This window comes from Pinus tabuliformis, chromosome J (assembly GCF_031772625.1).
Source record: "Pinus tabuliformis cultivar Carrire ecotype Pingquan chromosome J, CPIR1, whole genome shotgun sequence".
Taxonomy (NCBI): domain Eukaryota; kingdom Viridiplantae; phylum Streptophyta; class Pinopsida; order Pinales; family Pinaceae; genus Pinus; species Pinus tabuliformis.
In genome coordinates this window covers 369,002,347-369,024,964 of record NC_142295.1, presented here as the reverse complement: position 1 = coordinate 369,024,964, position 22,618 = coordinate 369,002,347, and the positions used below count along the sequence as shown (strand labels likewise).

General features: G+C 32.9%; 1 protein-coding gene across 1 annotated transcript; it reads right to left on the bottom strand.

The window, feature by feature from the left end:
- Nucleotides 1–1,226: 1,226 nt before the first annotated feature.
- LOC149227275 (uncharacterized) lies at nucleotides 1,227–22,409 on the bottom strand. Its single transcript, XM_089380449.1, has 4 exons — nucleotides 21,725–22,409; nucleotides 21,333–21,398; nucleotides 1,299–1,394; nucleotides 1,227–1,238 (listed from the first exon to the last, which is right to left on the bottom strand). Exons 1-4 carry the CDS (start codon nucleotides 22,256–22,258, stop codon nucleotides 1,227–1,229), a joined length of 708 nt encoding a protein of 235 aa, XP_089236575.1. The 5' UTR covers nucleotides 22,259–22,409.
- Between the last annotated feature and the right edge of the window lie 209 nt (nucleotides 22,410–22,618).

Genomic DNA, 22,618 nt, shown 5'->3' with positions numbered 1-22,618 from the left:
AAACATGAAGTAATTTTCACCTTGAATACTTTGTGTCCTTGAAGGCCCACAAATATTTGTATGAACAACTTCCAGTGGCTTCATTATTGAGTACTCATTTCTCTTAAATCTTGTTCTTATCTACTTCCCATGCTAACACTACCTGTAAATAGTGTTTGAAGGTTTTGTAATCTTTAGCATGTCTCTCACTTCTTCTTTGGTGTTGATTTTCACTCGAGTATCAAAATTCATATGGCCCATTCTTATATGTCATAACTAGCTTTAATATAGTAGTACCATACAACATTTTTCTCCCCTTGTCTCATTAAGAATATATACACTATTTTATTTTTTATTTGTATATACAACTAATTTTCCTATGCATGACTTCCTTATCTCACAACTTTGACAATAAAATGTGAGAATGTGTCCTTAATCACACATTTTACTTACATGAAAAAAATTATGGTTCAAACCTTCAACATATATGATATTGTTGTTTTAGTCTTTCCATCACTGAGACTAAGAGTACCTTTTCAAGTTATCCTTGCGGTAGGATTATTTCCAAATATCACACTCCCTTCCTGAACTTTTTCCATTATTGGGACTAAGAGTACCTTTTCAAGTTATCCTTGCGGTAGCATTATTTCCAAATATCACACTACCTTCATGAACTTTTTCCAAAGTGAAATACTTTCTCTTGTCACGTGGCTTGAAAATTCACTATCAATGTACCATTGGATTCCTTTGTTTTGGGTATGAAGTGCAGTTTGTACAAGCATAACTTTTTTCTTCTTTAGCTCTTCTTACCCTTTTTTTTTCAAAATTTTATGGATTCTTTGCTAAAGGTGTCTTCTTCCTTGTTTTATCTAGAAATTCTATCACTTCTACAAAAATGTCATAACATACACCATTGTAATCAAATAAGGTGGCAAAAAAATTATAACTTCTATTTGAAAACCCATTATAAGTTATAAGTTACAAAAGTGATATGCATTATGTTGGAATATTAAAACGCTGATAATTTGATCAAAATTTTGGAGATACATTTTTTATCTCACTTAAAATAAATAAATACACTGTAATATATGCTAATTTTTAAAATGATTTTAATAGAGAGGGCAGACATCAAGACTAATGCTGAAGAAAATATATTGAAGGCAATGAATTTAGTGTAGAGGGTAGACATCAAGCTTGATGAAGCAGAAAATATATTTAGAACATTGATCTACTGTGATTAGCAACATTTACGCACTTGGCTGTATTAATTGACGTAACAGATAGAAGCTGATCAGTGACAGTTACTCTATCCTACTTACCTGTTCATTTACAGTTGGAATAGTTGAGCTAGTCGATGCCTGATCAGTGTTGTGTCGAGGTTCTACTGGGTCCTCTGGGTCGTTTCCTTCGCCATCCTGTAGAATAAACAAAATAAATCCACGTAATTGTAATATAAATCTGAATAAGTTAAATTAATATTAAATTAAAAATAAATTCATAATGCAAAATAAGTTTTCTTTATTTTTTATTATTTATAGTAGCTTTAAAATAATATGTATAAAGTAATTGAGTTCAATTATATCTATAAACTAAATTTAAAAATAATCTTAACAAAATAGAAATAGTAATATATATATGAAATACAATGAAAGATATCCAGAGATGTACTTTTCCTCCCACTTGGTCACTAGAGGATTTCCCTCCAAAGTCAAGCTCTCAATGTGATTTTCCCAACAGCTCAAGGCATGACCCTCTAATTTCATCCATGCAAATGAAATTATAATTTCCACAACTAGTGATTTAACTCCTGGGTGTCGATCTCACCTTGGTACTACTTGATATCTACCTTTGGTTCCATTTTGAACAAGGATTGTGAAAGGTTCACAACACTCAAACGGGGGTGATATCTTTCGGGTTCATTCTTTGACTCCTTTATTTCTTCCCAATCTCTTGATCTCCCCTCTGATTAGGCCTTTGCATTAGAAACCACATATTCTGTAAATAACCTAAGCTTGTTGGTCAAGGCTACCATGAGGAGATTCATGTTATGGTTTATATCTAAAACTTGTGCTTGTAACTAAGAAGTCCTCTCCTCTGTAGGATTAAGAGGGATATTCACAAATTCGTCAACTACAACTTGGGTTTCACGACTTTTGGCTTAGATAATCTAGATCCCTTAAAAATGTCCGTAATATGCCAAAAGAAACCTGCTCTCATAATAATATTATTTGTAAACTTCCATTGATATTCCACTGTACAGTTCATCACAATACATCTTATAAGTTACACTTAAAAATCCTAAATCTACACTATGAGGTTTGTCTCTATTTAGATTTATGGATCTATAAATTATTGTTTATTACATGTGCATGCAAATTATAATTATGTGTAAAATTAGAGAATAAAAAAATAAAATATAAAAGATCATTATTGACACAATATATCCAGGGAAATGCTTTCGAGAGAAAATCTAGCTAGAAGGTATGGTCGCTCTAATCTCTTTCGCTAAGTAGAAAAAGGTTGCGAGTATAAAGAAGGTCTATGGCCTGTGGGCTACTCCAGTGCACAAATCCTCTCTATGTACTCTCTCCCTGTCCTTCTTGGCAACTGAAAAATAATGGAATTGGTTTTCCTCCTAGTGGCTCGGTTATAACACAACCCAATAGCTTACTAGTGGTTAGGTTTGACTCCAAATCCTAACTAGATTTACAATATAGACTCTTCTAGAATATCTTTCATCATGATTACGTGGCTATCCCCTTCCCCATGAATAATGGGCATCCTATTGAAATATTGTGGCTAAAATAGGAAGGTCAACTTCTGGGTGGCATTACTTTCGCATACTGACTCTAATTGAGGTCATGTGTGCACTGTTAGAAAGGTCTCTACATGTAGAATAGGTAGAAAATATGGTATGCTAAAGAAGAAAAATTATACCCCCAAAAATTTCATTTGATGCCTCAAAGTGCTTCTAGAAGGTTTCAGACCTCAATTTACCAAATTGAGCCCCGCTAGTAAAATGGTCCTACGAACTAATTCCTCCACCTTTCCAATTATAAAATCCTCAAAATGGATGAAAGGTAATATAATGATCCAATACAAATCAATAAACATGGATATAAGGTTTACCATATGCATTATGTCAGGCCTTGTTGTTGTGAGATACATTAGGTTGGGTATTAGTCGCTTGTACAAAGTGGAATTCACTGCTAGACTATTTTCATCTTTCCTTAGCTTGGTTCGTGGGACAATTGGTGTGTTTGTTGGATTTCATTCACTCCTCTTGTACCTTGTCAAAAGATCTCTTGCATACTTTCTTTAACACATGAAAATTCCTTTTCCATATTTTCCAACTTCTGTTCCAATATAATATTTCACATATTGGTCATCTCAAATACCTTTGCCATAGCATTTTTAAAATATTCAAGCTGCAAATTTCCTGTGTAAATCACATCATCAACAAAAATGCAAACAATCAAAATATTACCTTCTAGACATGTTATTATATAGACTGTGTGTTCCTTAATGTTGTGTTTGAATCCTTTGTTGAGCAGAAAAAATCAATTATGTTGTACCATGCCTTGGGGGCTTGTTTTAAACCACACAAAGCCCTTTTTAACTTGTAAAATTTCAACTCTTGACTCTTGACTTCATATCTTGGAGTTTCATCTACATTAACTTCTTCCTTCAAGATTCCATTTAAAAATGTTGATTTACTATCCATTTTGTAAATTGGCCAATGATTTTTTGTTGTTATTACTAATACTATTCTAACAGTATCCAATCTTACTACTGGGATTAAGGTTTATTCACAATCCACTATAGGATTCCATGCAAAGCCTTTTGCTACCAATATAGCTTTATGATTTTCAATTTTCCTTTTTTCATTAAACTTGGTCTTATAGACCAATAAAACTCCAATTCTTGTTTGTCTAGTTGATAGATATACAAGACTCCATGTCTCATCCTTCTCTATTGTTGTGATTTCTTCATTCATAGCTTCAATCCATTCTATATTTTTTATTGCTTCTTCAAAATGTGTTGGTTGACAGGATAACAAGGCAAAATGTGTTTGTTCATTATCTTGTTGTTCATAAATTTCTCTCAAACTTCTTGTTTTCTCTGAAATGGTGGGATTAGATTCACTACTTGAGGATGAACTATGGCCTCCTTGATTTTCCCCTCCTAAAGGAACTTGTAGTCATGGGAGTCCTTCTCTTGGTTGTTCCACTTCTGTTATTTCACTTGGTTCAAATGCATGTGGAGAAACTTGATTTCTATTTGTTTTATTATCTTCACCATTCCATGCTTGATCTTCAAATAACTTAACATCTCTTGAAATAATTGCTTTTTTGGTGACAAGATTGTACAATTTATAAGTCTTTGATTCTTCACTATAACCAACAAATATGCATTTTTTAATTGTGTCATTCAATTTCCTTCTCATTTATCCTGGAATATGTGCATAGGCTACATAACCAAATATTCTCAAGTGTGATGCACTTGTCTTCATACCACTCCAAGATTCTAAGGGAACTCTACCTTTGATGCTTTTGGTCAGAAATCTATTCAAAATATAAATTGAACATGTTACAACTTCCATGCAATAATAATTTTGCAAATTATTTACGTTCAATATGCTTCCTTCCATATTCATCACTGTTTGATTTTTCCTTTCAACTAATCCATTTTGTTTTGGAGTGTACCTTGTTGTAAATTTCTTTTTGGTACATTGATCCCTGGAATATGCCGCAAATTCTTTAGAATCATATTCTCCTCCTCCATATAATCTTAATACTTTAACTTTCTTACCACTTTGCTTCTTTGAAATTGATTTGAATTACTTGAATTTTACAAATGTATCGGACTTTTTGTTATGAAGAAGGCCCATGTTATTTTGTTGAAATCATCAATAAATATTATAACATAAAAACTCCCTCCTTTTGATTAGGTTTAAATTGGACCACAAAGATCTATGTGAACTAGCTCAAGTAGACTCTAGGCTCTAGTACTTGGAAAATTGCTTCTTTGATGTTTGGAAAGAATACAACTTTCACATGGATTATGATGGACATCTATTACAAGTAAACCTAGGACCATAGACTTATTTTTCAAGATATCAAGACTATTAAAAGCTAAATGGCCATATTTAAGATGCCATAGCTAAGATTCATTAGAAATTTCTACAAAATGAGCATATAATAATTATTGCTTGATAGTTATCATGAAAAGAGGAAATATTGTACTTTTGGTCATTTGGATCCTCGCTATGACTCTTTGATTGGGTGGCTTGTCAAGAATTGTGTAGGTATGACCTCTAAACTTGACTTCAAAACCATTTTCATTCATTTGTACTACACTTAATAGATTTTTTTTCAAACTTTGTACACAATAGACAATATGAATGTCCTTTTCATTCTACTTGTTCACAACTATAACAATACTTTTTCCTAAGGAATTAACAAGATGATCATCTCCCAATTTAATGTAATATTTAAGTGTTTCATCAAAACTTGAAAAAAAATATATATTACATGTCACTGTAGCCATTGTGAAATAACCAAATATCTTCATTGTTTTTTCTTACGCTGCTAAACAAGTAAGAAACATGGAAGATGTTGTATCTTCATTAGTGCTTGAAACATCTACACTTCCTTTGTTCAAATATGAATATTTCTTCTTGCATTCACTTTCAAAATGGTCATACTTCTTGCAGTAATAACATTGTATATTTGACTTGTCCATCCTTCCTCTTCCTTTTTTTTAATGCCTCTTCTTCTTTGATTCTGAGGTTGATCCTATGGCTACTCATGTTGACTTGTTGTGTTGTTTCAATTGCTAGAATATCCTCTTCATTTTCTACCTTTGAGTCTATTACCTCTATCTCTTCCTCTATTAATTGTGGCTTGAGTTTGAAAGGAATTTTCTAATGAGTCATTTCTACCTTTAATTCTTGGCTCATGATTTAACATTGATCCTAACAATTCTTCAATTGAAATTTGGACCACATCTTTACTTTCTTCTATGGTTGTTACAAGCATGTCAAATAAAGGTGGGAGAATTCTGAAAATCTTCTCAATCACCTTTTCATCAGTGATATCCTCTCCATGAGTTTCAAACTTTCAAGCTTCTTCTTGAGGATATGGAGCTTTGCATTTTTGACCTGTTTGTGCTTTTGTATGCTATTTCCAAATTTTTGCAAGTTTAATGAGCACTAGTTGCTATTGCAATCTTGGGGAATACGGAGTCTTCAACTCCAATGTGCAGATTCCATAGTGCTACTGAATCCTTTCTTTTGCTCTGTGTTGAAGCATTTCTTTGGGCATTTGTCATTGCTACTAATTCTACAACTTTAGGTTCTTCACATTTTGTGGTTGTTTCTCCCTAACAGTCCAAATTCTTCAAAAATCTCTTCATCTTAATCACCCCTATTGCATAATTTATACCATTCAATATAAGGCCTTGTGTGTTGTGATTGTTGGTGGAAGCTGTGACTGAACTCTGTAACAACTACCCCTTACTATGAATTGGGGAGCTTCTCCCCTATTTTCAACTTACTAGAACCCCAATGGGGGTCTTAAAACCTCAAGGTGAAAAAATTTGGCTTATAATGGTGGCTCTAAATAGAGGAATCATATTGTTAAACATGACATTACAACATCTCTACCATATTGGGTTGGAGAGCGCCTCCAGGGAAATAATTTAATTATTAATTTAATTTGTTTAATGTTTTACTTTTTATTTACAATATTATTTTAAAAATAATATATTAATATAAAATTTACAAAAATGATTAAATTAATATATAATTTTTGTTTGTTAGTTTATGTAAGTCTTGAGATGACTACATGACTAACCTATGGCTTGAGTGGGTGTGACCTAGGGACATCTAAGCTGTCAAAATCACCCATTGATCACATATTACGTGAGTCACAGCAACCCTTACGAATGATTGGATTTTTTCCCACAGAGTCTCAAACCGGCCCTTACAAATGATTGGATTTTCCCCATAGAGTCTCAAACTGGTGACCTTCACATCACAGAGTGTCTTAATAGAACACCCTCTCACAGTCTACTCTTCACCTAATGGGAAATTTTTACAATTTAATATATATAAGAAAATAAATAAATAAATAAATGATAATTTCTTCCCAATAAAATTAATATATAATATATATATTTTTAAATATATATTTCAACTAAATATAAATTATAAAATATTTCACTACTTATATTAAATAAAATAAAACATTTTAATATCAAATTTTATTTATATGAAAGGTAATCCAAAGTTTGTCAATTGAATTTGTTTGAAACGTTTTGTCTAACTTTCTTATGTTTTGATTTTTTTGATCGGAATCTAGTGTTATAGTTTTAGATGAGAATGTGATCTTAATATATTTCTAAATACGTAAATAGATTCAATAATCTCAAAAAAAAAGTTAGACATTTAGATTATGCACACCTTAAAAGTCAAAATTGTGATTTTAACCAATCTTTCTTAAAAAATAAATAAATAAAAAACAAGCCCAAAACAAAACAAAAACATTAAAAAATCAAATTAAAAACTTAATACTCTAAAGAATCAAAAACATTAAAAGAATCAAATTAAAAACTCAATACTCTAAAGAAATCACTATTGACATTTGATTTTGTAAAAGGATGTTCATTAATCTTTCATCCCATAATGTTTTATCTTCAATTTTTAATAACATGTTTATGGAGACACATTAGCTTTGCATAAATGTGATATGCATTATGTTGGAATATTAAAAAGCTCATAATTTGATCGAAAATTAGCAAATAATTTTTCTATCTATGACTTAAAATAAATAAATAAATACACGGTAATATATGCTAATTTTTTAAATGATTTTAGTAGAGAGGGTAGACATCAAGACTAATGCTGAAGAAAATATATTGAAGGCAATGAATTTAGTGGAGAGGGTACACATCAAGCTTGATGAAGCAGAAAATATATTTAGAACATTGATCCATTGTAATTAGCAACATATAGAAGTTGATCAGTGACAGTTACTCTATCTTGCTTACCAGTTCAATTTCAGGTTGAATGGGTGAAATTTATGACAAGTCTCCCAAAGCTTCTTTCTTTTAGTATCATCCCAAGAATGAACTTTTACAGCATGCTACATATTTGATTTTTCAAAAATGATTCTGAAACTTTAAAGGCACTTATGTATGCCTCCTTAGACCTCTAAAAGTTTTACAATATGGAGAGTCCCAAAAAATAAGTTATAAAAAAAATTCCAAGTCGACATATTTGAAACTGATTTAAGGAGCAATAAAGAACCCAAACTTCCATGGGTAATATCTCATAAAGTGTAATGAAACAATGCCTAAAATTTTGATCACATGTACTTAAAGATATTTCCCCTATCTCCTCAAAATTTCATGGTTTGAAACATCCAAAAAAAAATTTTATAGCAAAAATTCCAACCTGCCCTATTTAAAACTAATATTAGGAAGATTCATGAACCCTAACTTCCAAAGTGAATATATCTCATAAAATAATACAAATCAATTCCCAAAACATTTACCACATGTATCGAGATATGTCACCTCTATCTCCTAAAAACTTGATGGTCTGAAACATTGTAGAAAACAAGTTATAGCAAAAATCCTGAGATGCCTCATTTGAGGCAGATTTTTAGACCAATCACAAAGGCTGACTTCCATAACATATGTTTCCAAAATAATAGCAAACCAAAATCTAAAATTTTAACCATACGTTCCCCTTAACTCTCTTAAATATGCCCAATATTTTACTATTTGAAGCAATCCATGAAATATTTATAGAGAAAATGACAAGATGACTTGTTGACTCCACAAACTGCATTTTCATTCACATACATTTTCACTCCAAAGCTTAATCATTTTACATGATATCATGACCCTTCATTAAAAGACATGTTAATTCAAAAAGTGACATAAATTCAATAATTAAATAATTAATTCCCTTTTTTATTTCATTTTTCCAAATGCCATGAGCTTCATATACCATGGGTTTGAAACCACTATTTCACTTTTTGACTCCTCCTTTTTCAAAAGAACACATTTTTCAATATACTTGGATACTTATATATACTATCAATAATATAATCCATTTTACATCAATGACAAAAGTTGTTTCAATCATCTCCCCCTTCGTCATTGATGGCAATCCCACAATGAAACACATAATCCACCAAGGCTTTCCCTCAACTTGTGCTTCTCCTTAATAACTTAGTGATGAGATAAATATTACTCCCATTGTTGTCTCAAATTTTCAAATGTCTCTTTGGGATGAGGTCTTGTGGAACTATCTTCAATCTGGTCTATGGTGGAAATATATTTCAACTTGACATTTTGTTATGCTACTTGTTCTCTTAAGAAGTGATACTTGATTAGAATGTACTCTCTTTTCAAGTGCATAACGTGATTTTTTGAAATATTTATTGCGCTTTTGTTGTCACAAAGTGTTGAAATTGGATGATCATATTCTACATTAATATCTCTCAGTGTTTTCTTCATCAAAAGAACTTGTGTGCAACATGATTCTAATGATATATACCTGGCCTCTGTTTTGGATAAAGAAATAGAAGATTGTTTCTTGACCAATCGAGACACTAAATTTTCGACCAAAAAGAATGCTCCTCCACTTGTGTGTTTCCTATCATCTAGCACTCCCTATCCAATCTGCATCCATATATGCTACTAGAGTAAAATATTCACCTCTTGATTACCACAAGCCAAATTCAAGGGTTCCCTTTAGATAGGAATCTTCTTTTCACTACTTGCTGTAGATTTATTTTGATGTAGCTTGAGACTATGTAACCAATCCTACTAGTTGCATAATTTATGGCCTTAATGTTGTCACATAGTGGGCTTCCAATCATTAACTTGTACAGTGTTTTATTTTCTTCTCAAGATTCATCATATTTACTCAATTTAAAACCTATGACCATGGGTGTGCTAACCAATTCACAATATTCCTTGATGTACTTGGTTTGTTAAATGAATAGCCCTTTGTTGGATTGAGAAATCTCGAAACCAAGAAAAAATAATTGTTCACCAAGAATAGAGATCTCAAATTCCTTTTGCATTTCCATTACTAACTCTTTGCACGTTTTTTCATACCCTCTCCAAAAATAATATCATCTACATATACCACGATAATCAATTGATTTTCTCCTTCTTTCTTGATGTAGAGATTATTTTTAGTAATTCCTCTTTTGAATCCTTATTGTTGTAGATATTTGTTAAGTCTTAAACACTAGGTTCTAGCAGCTTTCTTTAGCCCATAAAGTGCTTTCTTCAATTTGCATGCATGATCCTTATTTTTTTATAATAAGAACCATTCTCATTGTTCAATGTATACTTATTCCTCTAGATTTCCATTGAGAAAGGACGATTTGACATCTATTTGATAAAATCTAAAGTTCTTGAAACTTGTAAATGCCAAAAATAGTTTAATAGGTTATAGTCTTTCAATGGGGGCAAATATTTCTTCAAAATCAGTACCTTCAACTTGAGCATAGTCTTTTCAAACTAAACTTGTTTTATTTCTTATTATTTGACCATCTTCATTCAAATTGTTTCTTAAAACAAACCACATGGTGTCAATCACTTTTTTATTTTTTGGTCTTGAAACAATTTCCCATGTCTCACTCTTCTCAATTTAATTTAGCTCTTCTTCCATATAATCAAACCATTGCTTGTCTTCACTAGCTTCTATGAAATTCTTAGTCTTAATTTTAGATAGAAAGGAGAAATGTACATGTTAAGATCCATTTGCTAATCTTTGTCTATTCCAGACTCATGTATCTTAATCACCAATAGCTATATCTTCCTTAATGATTCTTATGGATGAATATTGATGTTGTCTTTGTATCTTGATGTTTTGTTTCTTATTCTTCTTCTTCTTCCTTGCAACTCGTCTTTTCTGAATTTTTATTTGCTTGTGATTTCTCATTTTAAGGAATTGCTTCATCCATTTAAACATTTGTACTTTCTACAATTTTTTCAATGATTTGTTGTAACATCTATAAGCCTTCAATCTTGATGAATAACCAAGAAATATACCTTCACCAACTCTAGAGTTAAAATTTCCTAAATCCTCGTCATCTCTCTTTATGTATCACTTTCTCTCGAAAGCTTTGAAGTATTTGACTGCTACTAGTCTATCCTTCTATAGTTCATAAGGTGTTTTGTTGATTTTGAATTTGATTTACCCTCTATTCAAAATGTAGACTATGGTCCTAACCGCTTCTCTCAAAAACATGTTTGATATCTTTGATCCATCCGGCTTTTATGTTTATGTTTTTCCTTTCTACCACTCTATTCTTTTGTGTAGTGCTTGTAACTAAAAGAATGTCTTTTTATTCCACAAGACTCTTCAAATTCATTTGAGATAAATTCACCTCCTTGATTTCATCTCAAGTACTTGATTTTTAAATCAGTTTTATTTTCAAATAAGAATTTGAAAGCTTTAAACTTCTCAAATGCATCTAATTTACGTTGAGGAAGGAAACCCATGTCATCATTGAGTAATCATCAATGAGCAACATGAAGTAATTTTCACCTTGTAGACTTTGTGTTCTTGAAGGCCCACAAAGATTTATATGAACATCTTCCAGTGGATTCATTATTGAGTACTCATTTCTCTTAAAGCTTGTCCTTATCTACTTCCCATGCTAACACTACCCACAAATAGTGTTTGAATGTTTTGTAATCTTTAGCATGTCTCTCACTTCTTCTTTGGTGTTGATTTTCACTTGAGTATCAAAGTTCATATGGCCCATTCTTATATTTCATAACTAGCTTTAATATAGTAGTACCATATAACATTTTTCTTCCTTTATCTCATTAAGGATATATACACTATTTTATTTTTTATTTGCATATGCAACTAATTTTCCTATGCATGCCTTCCTTATCTCACAACCTTGGCAATGAAATGTGAGAATGTGTCCTTGATCACACATTTTACTTACATGAATATAATTATGATTTAAACCTTCAATATATATGACATTGTTGTTTTTGTCTTTCCATTATTGAGACTACAAGTACCTTTTCAAGTTATCCTTGCAGTAGAATTATTTACAAATATTACACTACCTTCATGAAATTTTTCCAAAGTGAAAAAATTTCTCTGGCGACCCATCACGCGGCTTGAAAATCCACTATCAATGTACGATTGGATTCCTTTTTTTTGGGTATGAAGTGCAGTTTGTACAAGCATAAATTTCTCCTTCTTTAGCTCTTCTTACCCCTTTCTCTCCAAAATTTTGTGTATTCTTTGGTAAGGGTGTCTTCTTCCTTGTTTTGTCTAGTATATTCTATAATACCACTTCTACAAAAATGTGTTACGTGACAATGTTGTTGCACTCATAACATACAACATTGTGACCAAATAAGGTGGCAAAAAAATTATAGCTTCTATTTGAAAACCCATTAGTACTTCTATTTTTGTTCCATGAATTAGTATTTCTTGCAAGTGCTCTACAATATATTTCTTTATGACCAAATTGATTGCAAGAAAATCAATAACCAATAAAGGAGTTTCAGTATCTAGTTGTGCAAACCACCTTGATGGAAAATATCTTATGAATTCTTCAATGTTGTCATTGTGAGAAAGGTCAAGTTTATGTAGGAATTCATTTTATTTATTCGTGTTTCCTTCATTTTAGATGGATATTTTGAGAACATAAACATATCTTTTATATTTTCATTCATTTAGTTTCTTTGGTGGCCTTCTATCCAAATAATTTGACTTTTCTTTAGGATTCTTCTTATTCATACCATAGACAAGATCAATCTTAATGAATGGTGACTTTTGACAACTGACGATTTCATCTAATGTGTTAGTATTCTTTTCAAACTTTAAGCCTCTATTCAACTAAGCAGTTGACTTATCTATTTCCTTTCTTAAGGAAACAATTTTATCTTCTAGCTTCTTGTAATTCTTTTCTTTTTCCTTCAACTAGACTCTCATAAAATTCTTCTATATTTTTTCCTCTTCCAGTTGAACCTTTAGGCTAATAATACCCTATTATCTTTCTTCAAGGATTTATGACAACTTTGATCTTGCTTCATGACAATCCTCTTTATATTCCTATAGATACTCCTTTTGTTTCAAATTTGTTTTCTTAATATTCTTTATTTCAAATAGGGCACAATGAGTTCTTCTTCAAGATCCACTTGTTCATCTGTTTCAATGCTTTCCAAGACAAAAACATGCCACATCATCATGCATCTTCCTTGGTGCCACATCATAATGACATGTCACCTCACAACATCCCCTACCACATAGCTAACACACGGAAACCCCTTGGGTGTACTTTGACTCACCACATCAACATCTACCACACCAGGCTCTTATTAGGCTTCGAAATTGTCGGGAGGAAAGCCCGATATCAGAGTTTTGAACTATCAATGCTCAACCTCCTCACACTTGATACTAAATGGAACAACATCCTAATATCTAAAAAAAATTCACCCATGTCACCTCTAGTCATTTCCTATCACTTGGCCTCCTGTTGTGCAATCTGATCCATGCCATACCATGTATTCTCACTAAGTCAGTTGCCACATGGCCAAGACATGGATATATTATCCCATGTCAGTTTACCACATTACTTGCCACATGGCCGAGACATGGAAATATTATCCCATGTCAATTTACCACATTACTTGCCACATGCCATGCCTCACGGAAATTCCATATCACCATATTTTTCACATAGAATTTATATTAGGATTATTATATATAGAGAGTAAACCCTAACTACCAGAGTTTTGCTCTCTTGATACATGACCACCATATGCCTGATGCTTGATTGTTGATATCTATTAATTTTCATCCCCCAAACATTTGGTCTATTTTAATTGACATATATGTCATATTTTGTTAGTGTCGATGGTTTCATGTCAATTGTTTCATGGGGTTTAACTAACGCCAAATACCCAATGTCTTGATCCATCACTTGGCCAGTCCCAAAATCTTCCAATCTCTATTAATTGTTCAACAATGTGGGTTCTATTAGTATCAGGGATTCTAGGTAGTGAAACACCTAACCGATAGGGCACAATAGCCAAATGTCTTGATAATAATAACTTGATAACTTGAAACTCCCTCCAACTAGCTCTAAGTCAAGGCCCCCGTGTCATCCATTTGACCAAGGGATGAAGCCAATGACTTTCTTACCCAAATTTACAAACTTGTTCCATACAGATCTAGAAATTCAATTGGTCAATCCTTGAATTTCCAAACATCTGCTACATAAACCTATAAATTTAATGAGTTAATCCTTAAATTTTCAAGGCAATCCCCAAATTTCTATGCTTGCAATAAATCTTCCAAGCATATTCCAAGGTTTGAAACCTTCGATGATTAGTCTCGGAATTTTTTCCAAGGAAAGTAGGTTAGAAAGGTAGGGTCAAAGTCTTAGCTTATGTCTATAGACTAGAAGGGAATTTGACAAGAATATAAGCTACCCTGAGAAAAACATTAACATAGCAACAAAACTCAAACATGCAAACATAACACCATGTTTACCCTGGGAAAACCTTAACACTAGGAAAGTCCCAGCTAAGGGAATTCCATTAGATTTGTTGGCGAAACCATTGGGCAAGTCAACCAAGTGATCCTTCACCACTCACATCCCTTAGTCCATTACAATAGAGTCTTCACCTAGGCTTCTAAAGCCTTCACTCATGAATCCATGGGCACAAAACCATGGGAAACCAAAAAACCATGGGCTCAAAACCACTACTCTTGACCTAATCAACATTGACTCTTTCCTTGAGTCAATTTTACCTAACAATTCCCCCCTTATACCTTAACTTGGGATTTCCCTTGACCAAATCCAACCAAATCGTCCAAGTGAGTTAGCCTCCTTCACTCTATCCCTTGTCCCCCTCAAAGTCTATACGCAAGTTATCGTGCTCATTATCACCTAGTTCTAACACTAGATTTTACTAGAAATTTCCAAGGGTTACGCATGCCTTACGAGGTCTTACAATAGTATGCCTATTTACATGTAATTTGAAAATTTGACTCCATTATGACATTTTTTTTATTGATCCAACATTTATGTTACAATCGTCTGACCTTAACATGCTTCGAGCCTCATACTCTTATATTTAGAGATAATTTTCATGGCTACATCTCACCAATAAAACCATCATCTCATTGAAACATTTTTCCAAACCCTTTGCGAGCATCCTTGACATATATTTCCATGGCTCTCGACCATGATTTCCTATGGCATAAAACATGCAAGCCCTCGATCTCTATCACATGTTGTATTTTTTAATCGATACAACATTATTCCATAATCTCTTCATTCCACTGCTCATGATGTCCTATACTAGGAATTCTCAAGCTTCTATAATATCGTTATGATCTTCGCCAATTGTTGTTGGGCATTGGAGCACATGCTCCCAATAAGTGTGAAAAATTGTAACTACAACATATAATTCCCAACGATATCACTCTCTCCTTGGAGTACAAACTCCACTCCTTAAGGTATAAAATCCTGATGGTGTGATTGGTAGGATCCTTTGTAATAATCGTTCGAATGAGACTCCCATAGTAGTTTATCATAGAATATCTAAGAAGGTTCCACGCTTCCTTTTCACTATGACTCTCCTCATGTGACCCTATCCCTAGTTGTACCTTCACCTGATCCCCTACAATACTATCAACTGATGCATTTCTCACATTAATTTCTCCTAAAACCATATTGATGGGCCCATTTATCTCATTGCTAATAATTTCATTCACTCATGGCCACCATAGTTGACTCGAATAGTGTAAGTCAAATGGCCCATTCTAGTTGTGTTTATAAATGTCTCAACCACATCGAGCTTTGTCCTCTACAAGAACCTATCTTGCCTTCATTAGATTGCACTTACTTCCAATGAGAATTTTGATAATTCCCACATCAAGTACATGTGAAGTTCTCCTAGCCAACAATAGATGTTTTGGAAAGTCTTGTACCTGTCGTAGGGATATGAAAATTTTACATCTTTGAATTATTCCTAACTAGTCATGCACTTTACACAGCCTCCACATGGATGCTCTCCTCTATGTTCCATAGTGAGGTAGGTTCCTTCGAATTTCTTCAACTATAACTTTCTACTCTATACTCTACACAAATCTCTTCAAAAAATGGTTTTCCAAGCATCCTTTATGTATCGGTCACACACAGGCACAATTCTTCACATTTTTCACTAGGAAAAAATAACCCTTGGCAATAAAGGCGTCCCCCTAAAGTCGCACTCAGATCTGATACCATCTTAAAAATTAACCAGAGAGAAAACCAAATTTACTAAGATAAACATTAATGCAACAAGAAAACTCAAATGTGTAATCATAACACCATGTTTACCCTAAGAAAACCCCAACTCTAGTGAGAAACCCAGCTAGCATAATTCCATTTTATACCTTGGACAGAACCCTAGCCAAACCAGCTAAGTGAGCCTGCACTATTGGCATCCCCTATCCCATTACAATAGAGTCTTCACCTATCCTTTTAAAGGCTTCATCACCTAAATCCATGGGAGCAAAACCATGGGAAACCAAAAACCCATGGACCCAAAACCACTATTGTTGACCTAGTCAACATTGACTCTTTCCCCAAGTCAAGTTTACCTAATAGATACTTCTTGAAACTATAGAGACCTTCACCGGCCATGGGGGTACCCATATACTTCATATCTCAAGCATAAACTGATCAATTCTCAAATGAGTTCAAATAAGTCATTGTATATAATTTTCCTCCTCTAAAGCCTCCATGCCTTCTCTCTCAATCTAGAGTATTCTTACAACTAATCAACAATCCAATTAGGTGTAAATCATGGATTTTTAAACCTCTAGTTAGCCTCGTAAATGGACAAACACTTCCACTTATTGGAAACTTCAAACCCTTTAAGAGGCTTCCACCATTCAAGAGTTCCTTTGTGAATTCAAGAGTTCCTTAGTGAACTCTATAGTACTTTATTTTAGCCATTTTGATAGAAATACTTATTTTGAGTCTCCTCTTTGAAATGAAGGCTTCTACTCTTACACCTAATTCCACACCAACAATGACCTTCTAATTACCACAAACATTTAACTCAAAGATTTTTTGATCTAACTAGTCCTAACCAAACTCACTTGTTAAGACTCACAAAGGGCCTTTCATACCAAAACAAACCATCCTAGTTTTCCACGGGGTTGAGGAGTCATCCTCCCCTATCTTCTTAGTCTTAACTTCATATACGATAAGGCCTATAGAAATGATGAAATATTAACCAATACCAAGACTAAAATCTAACAATCCTATTCTCTTAAGAATAGATGATAGGAGAAGATAAGGATCCAAAAGGCCTATAGAAATGATGAAATATTAACCAATACCAAGACTAAAATCTAACAATCCTATTCTCTTAAGAATAGATGATAGGAGAAGATAAGGATCTTAACTAGTGCAAATCATTAACATCAATTCTTTTTCATTAATAGGATTTAGATTGCAGAGATGCATCCCACAAGGCTACTTATCTAATCTTAATTATTCGTTTAAGACCTCCATTCCCTACAAGCGTGCATAGATTATCTCACAAACCATTTTTTATTTGAACCCTTCCACATTTTATTATGGAAATATTTGTATGATATCATAGTAGCTTTGGTGAAATTGACAAAATAGTACCCTAGGTTGCACCAATTTTTGAAATCAATTGTTAAGTACACAAAATCAAAGGAAGACTCAACTTCATCTGAGCCCACACTAGTGAAGACACTTTTCATTGTCATTGTGGTGGCAATATGTTTCAACTTGACATTTTGTTCTACTACTTGTTCTTTTAAGAAGTGATACTTAATTACAATGTACTCTCTTTTCAAGTGCATAACGTGATTTTTTGAAATATTTATTGTGCTTTTGTTGTCACAAAGTGTTGAAATTAGATTATCATACTGTACCTTAATATCTCTCAGTGTTTTCTTCATCAAAAGAACTTATGTGCAACATGATGCTAATGATATATACTTGGCCTCTCTTTTGGATCAAGAAACTGAAGATTATTTCTTGACCAATCGAGACACTAGATTGTCACCCAGAAAGAATGCTCCTCCACTTGTATGATTCCTATCATCTAGCACTCCCTACCCAATCTACATCCATATATTCTACTAGAGTAAAATATTCACCTCTTTAGTACCACAAGCCAAATTCAAGGGTTCCCTTCAAATAGGAATCTTCCTTTCACTACCTGCAATAGAGCTTATTTTGATGCAGCTTGAGACTATGTAACCAATCCTACTAGTTGCATAGTGTATGGCCTTGATGTTGTCACATAGTAGGCTTCCAATCATTAACTTGTACAATGTTTTATTTTCTTCTCAAGATTCATCATATTTACTCAATTTACAACCTATGACCATGGGTGTACTGACCAATGCACAATATTCCTTGATGTACTTGGTTTGTTAAATGAATATGCCTTTGCTAGATTGATAAATCTCTAAACTAAGAAAAAATAATTGTTCACTAAGCATAGAGATCTCAAATTCCTTTTGCATTTTGCATTACTAACTCTTTGCACGTTTTTTTCATACCCTCTCCAAAAATAATATCATCTACATATACCACGATATCAATTGATTTTCTCCTTCTTTCTTGATGTACAGATTATTTTTAGTAATTCCTCTTTTGAATCCTTGTTGTTGTAGATATTTGTTAAGTCTTAAGCACTAGGCTCTCGAAGCTTGCTTTAGCCTATAAAGTGCTTTCTTCAATTTTCATACATGATCCTTATTTTTTGATAATAAGAACCCTTCTCATTGTTCAGTGTATACTTCTTCCTCTAGATTTCCATTGAGAAAGGCCAACTTGACATCTATTTGATAGAATCTGAAGTTCTTGAAACTTGTAAGTGGCAAAAAATCTTTAATAGGTTATAGTATTTCAATGGGGGGAAATATTTCTTCAAAATCAATACCTTCAACTTGAGCATAGTTTTTTCAAACAAAACTTGCTTTATTTCTTATTACTTGACCATCTTCATTCAACTTCTTTCTAAAACAAAACCATGTGATGTCAATCACATTTTTATTTTTTGGTCTTGAAACAATTTCCCATGTCTCACTCTTCTCAATTTAATTTAGCTCTTCTTTCATATCATCAAACCATTTCTTGTCTTCACTAGCTTCTACGAAATTCTTAGTCTCAATTTTAGATAGAAAGGAGAAATGTGCATGTTATGATCCACTTTCTAATCTTTGTCTAGGCCACACTCATGTATCTTAATCACCAATAATTAGATTATCCTTATTGATTCTTATGGATGAATCTTGATGTTGTCTTTGTATCTTGATGTTTTGTTTCTTCTTCTTCTTTTTCTTCTTCCTTGCAACTCATCTTTTCTGAATGTTTATTTGTTTGTGATTTATCATTTTAAGGAATTGCTTCATCCATTTTAACATTTGTACTTTCTACAATTTTTGCAATGCTTTGTCGTAACATCTATAAGCCTTACCTCTTGATGAATAACCAAGAAAGATACGTTCATCAACTCTAGAGTTAAAATTTCCTAAATCCTCGCCATCTCTCTTTATGTAGCACTTTCTCCCGAAAGCTTTGAAGTATTTGACTACTAATAATATATCCTTCCATAGTTCATAAGGTGTTTTGTTGTTGTTGAATTTTATTTACCCTCTATTTAAAATGTAGACTATGGTCCTAACCGCTTCTCTCCAAAACATGTTTGATAGCTTTTATCCATCCAACATTGTTCTATCCATCTCTTGTACGTTTATGTTCTTTCTTTCAGCCACTCTATTCTATTGTGTAGTTCTTGTAACTAAAAGAATGTATTTTTATTCCACAAGACTCACAAAACTCTTCAAATTCATTTGAGATAAATTCACCTCCTTGATTTCATCTCAAGTACTTGATTTTTAGTCAGTTTCATTTTCAAATAAGAATTTGAAAGCTTTAAACTTCTCAAATGCATCTAGTTTTTGTTGAGGAAGGCAACCCATGTCATCCTTGAGTAATCATCAATGAGAAACATGAAGTAATTTTCACCTTGAATACTTTGTGTCCTTGAAGGCCCACAAATATTTGTATGAACAACTTCCAGTGGCTTCATTATTGAGTACTCATTTCTCTTAAATCTTGTTCTTATCTACTTCCCATGCTAACACTACTTGTAAATAGTGTTTGAAGGTTTTGTAATCTTTAGCATGTCTCTCACTTCTTCTTTGGTGTTGATTTTCACTCGAGTATCAAAATTCATATGGCCCATTCTTATATGTCATAACTAGCTTTAATATAGCAGTACCATACAACATTTTTCTCCCCTTGCCTCATTAAGAATATATACACTATTTTATTTTTTATTTGTATATACAACTAATTTTCCTATGCATGACTTCCTTATCTCACAACTTTGACAATAAAATGTGAGAATGTGTCCTTAATCACACATTTTACTTACATGAAAAAAATTATGGTTCAAACCTTCAACATATATGATATTGTTGTTTTAGTCTTTCCATCACTGAGACTAAGAGTACCTTTTCAAGTTATCCTTGCGGTAGGATTATTTCCAAATATCACACTCCCTTCCTGAACTTTTTCCATTATTGGGACTAAGAGTACCTTTTCAAGTTATCCTTGCGGTAGCATTATTTCCAAATATCACACTACCTTCATGAACTTTTTCCAAAGTGAAATACTTTCTCTTGTCACGTGGCTTGAAAATTCACTATCAATGTACCATTGGATTCCTTTGTTTTGGGTATGAAGTGCAGTTTGTACAAGCATAGATTTTTTCTTCTTTAGCTCTTCTTACCCTTTTTTTTTTTCAAAATTTTATGGATTCTTTGCTAAAGGTGTCTTCTTCCTTGTTTTATCTAGAAATTCTATCACTTCTACAAAAATGTCCAAACATACACCATTGTAATCAAATAAGGTGGCAAAAAAATTATAACTTCTATTTGAAAACCCATTATAAGTTATAAAGTGATATGCATTATGTTGGAATATTAAAACGCTGATAATTTGATCAAAATTTTGGAGATACATTTTTTATCTCACTTAAAATAAATAAATACGCTGTAATATATGCTAATTTTTAAAATGATTTTAATAGAGAGGGCAGACATCAAGACTAATGCTGAAGAAAATATATTGAAGGCAATGAATTTAGTGGAGAGGGTAGACATCAAGCTTGATGAAGCAGAAAATATATTTAGAACATTGATCTACTGTGATTAGCAACATTTACGCACTTGGCTGTATTAATTGACGTAACAGATAGAAGCTGATCAGTGACAGTTACTCTATCCTACTTACCTGTTCATTTACAGTTGGAATAGTTGAGCTAGTCGATGCCTGATCAGTGTTGTGTCCTTCGCGAACCTGTAGAATAAACAAAATAAATCCACGTAATTGTAATATAAATTTGAATAGGTTAAATTAATATAAAATTAAAAATAAATTCATAATGGAAAATAAGTTTCCTTTAGTTTTTATTATTTATAGTAGCTTTAGAATAATATGTATAAAGTAATTGAGTTCAATTATATCTATAAATTAAATTAAAAAATAATCTTAACAAAATAGAAATAGTAATATATATATGAAATACAATGAAAGATATCCAGAGATGTACTTTTCCTGAAAAATGGATAAATTAAAATAAATAAATGATATTAACATATAAATTTACATTAATTAATTTGTACCTTATCCAGTACTCCCTGTGCTTTAGCTGATAAAAAGGCTACATGCAATATTTCTTCTTCCATGCCCTCTTCAGCCAATTTACTGCACTTTTGAAGAACTGCTTTGTTGAGGTCTTCTGTCATGTAAAAAAAATAAACATTTGCCAATACGCATTGTAACCGATGGATTTTATTAATTTCAGGCGCTGATAAATAAGGATCGATGACTGTCCATGTTTCGAACAAGCAATACTTTGCAACTTCCGTCGAGTCCCTAGAATTCTGCAGATTACGTCGTTCCTCTTCGGAACAACTTTTCAATTGGTCTATGAGTTCGCTTAGTGGCTGTTTGATCTCCGTCTCCAGCATCCCAGGCTGCGCACGTTTATGCCAACTGTGCTGGAGACTCTCGAACTCTTTATCGGCTTGCCGACCGAGTGATTTGACTTCCTCATTTAAACCGTCAACAAAGTTCATGTATTCCCATGCTTGAATGTAACATTGCATAGCATCTTCAATAACAGAAGCATCACTGCCGTCATTATAGTAGATCATAAAATGGATCAATGGGACTGCTGTCCTCTTCCACGAGTTTTTGTTAGCTTGCTGCAAATGAGCCTTTCCTTCTTTAGCAGATATCCCAGCTTCACCTTCCGCGGTCCCTGTTTCGAGCCTTAGTAAGCAAATCAATTCACTGGGACTGCGCTTACCGGCCTTGCTCCATATACCTTTCTACTTTCCTGAAGCCCCATTGATTGGCTACCCACAGAATCGAGGCACTCTGTCCTGGAAATAGGAACATCTCCAAGGACTCTTTGTACTTGGAATATTGAGCGTTGTCATCCACTAATTCTGAACCCACGGTCTGCAACCAGGTACGCGATAACCTGAGTTTCTCTAGCCAATGCTTTGGAT

What these genes read in the sequence shown, in the direction of transcription:
- LOC149227275 (XM_089380449.1), bottom strand. Translation starts at nt 22,258, where the DNA reads ATGATCTACTATAATGACGGCAGTGATGCTTCTGTTATTGAAGATGCT. An exon ending in CACAGGGAGTACTGGATAAG is followed by an intron (nt 21,399 to 21,724) that starts GTACAAATTAAT and finishes TTTATTCTACAG; the next exon opens with GTTCGCGAAGGACACAACAC. An exon ending in TTCCAACTGTAAATGAACAG is followed by an intron (nt 1,395 to 21,332) that starts GTAAGTAGGATA and finishes TTTATTCTACAG; the next exon opens with GATGGCGAAGGAAACGACCC.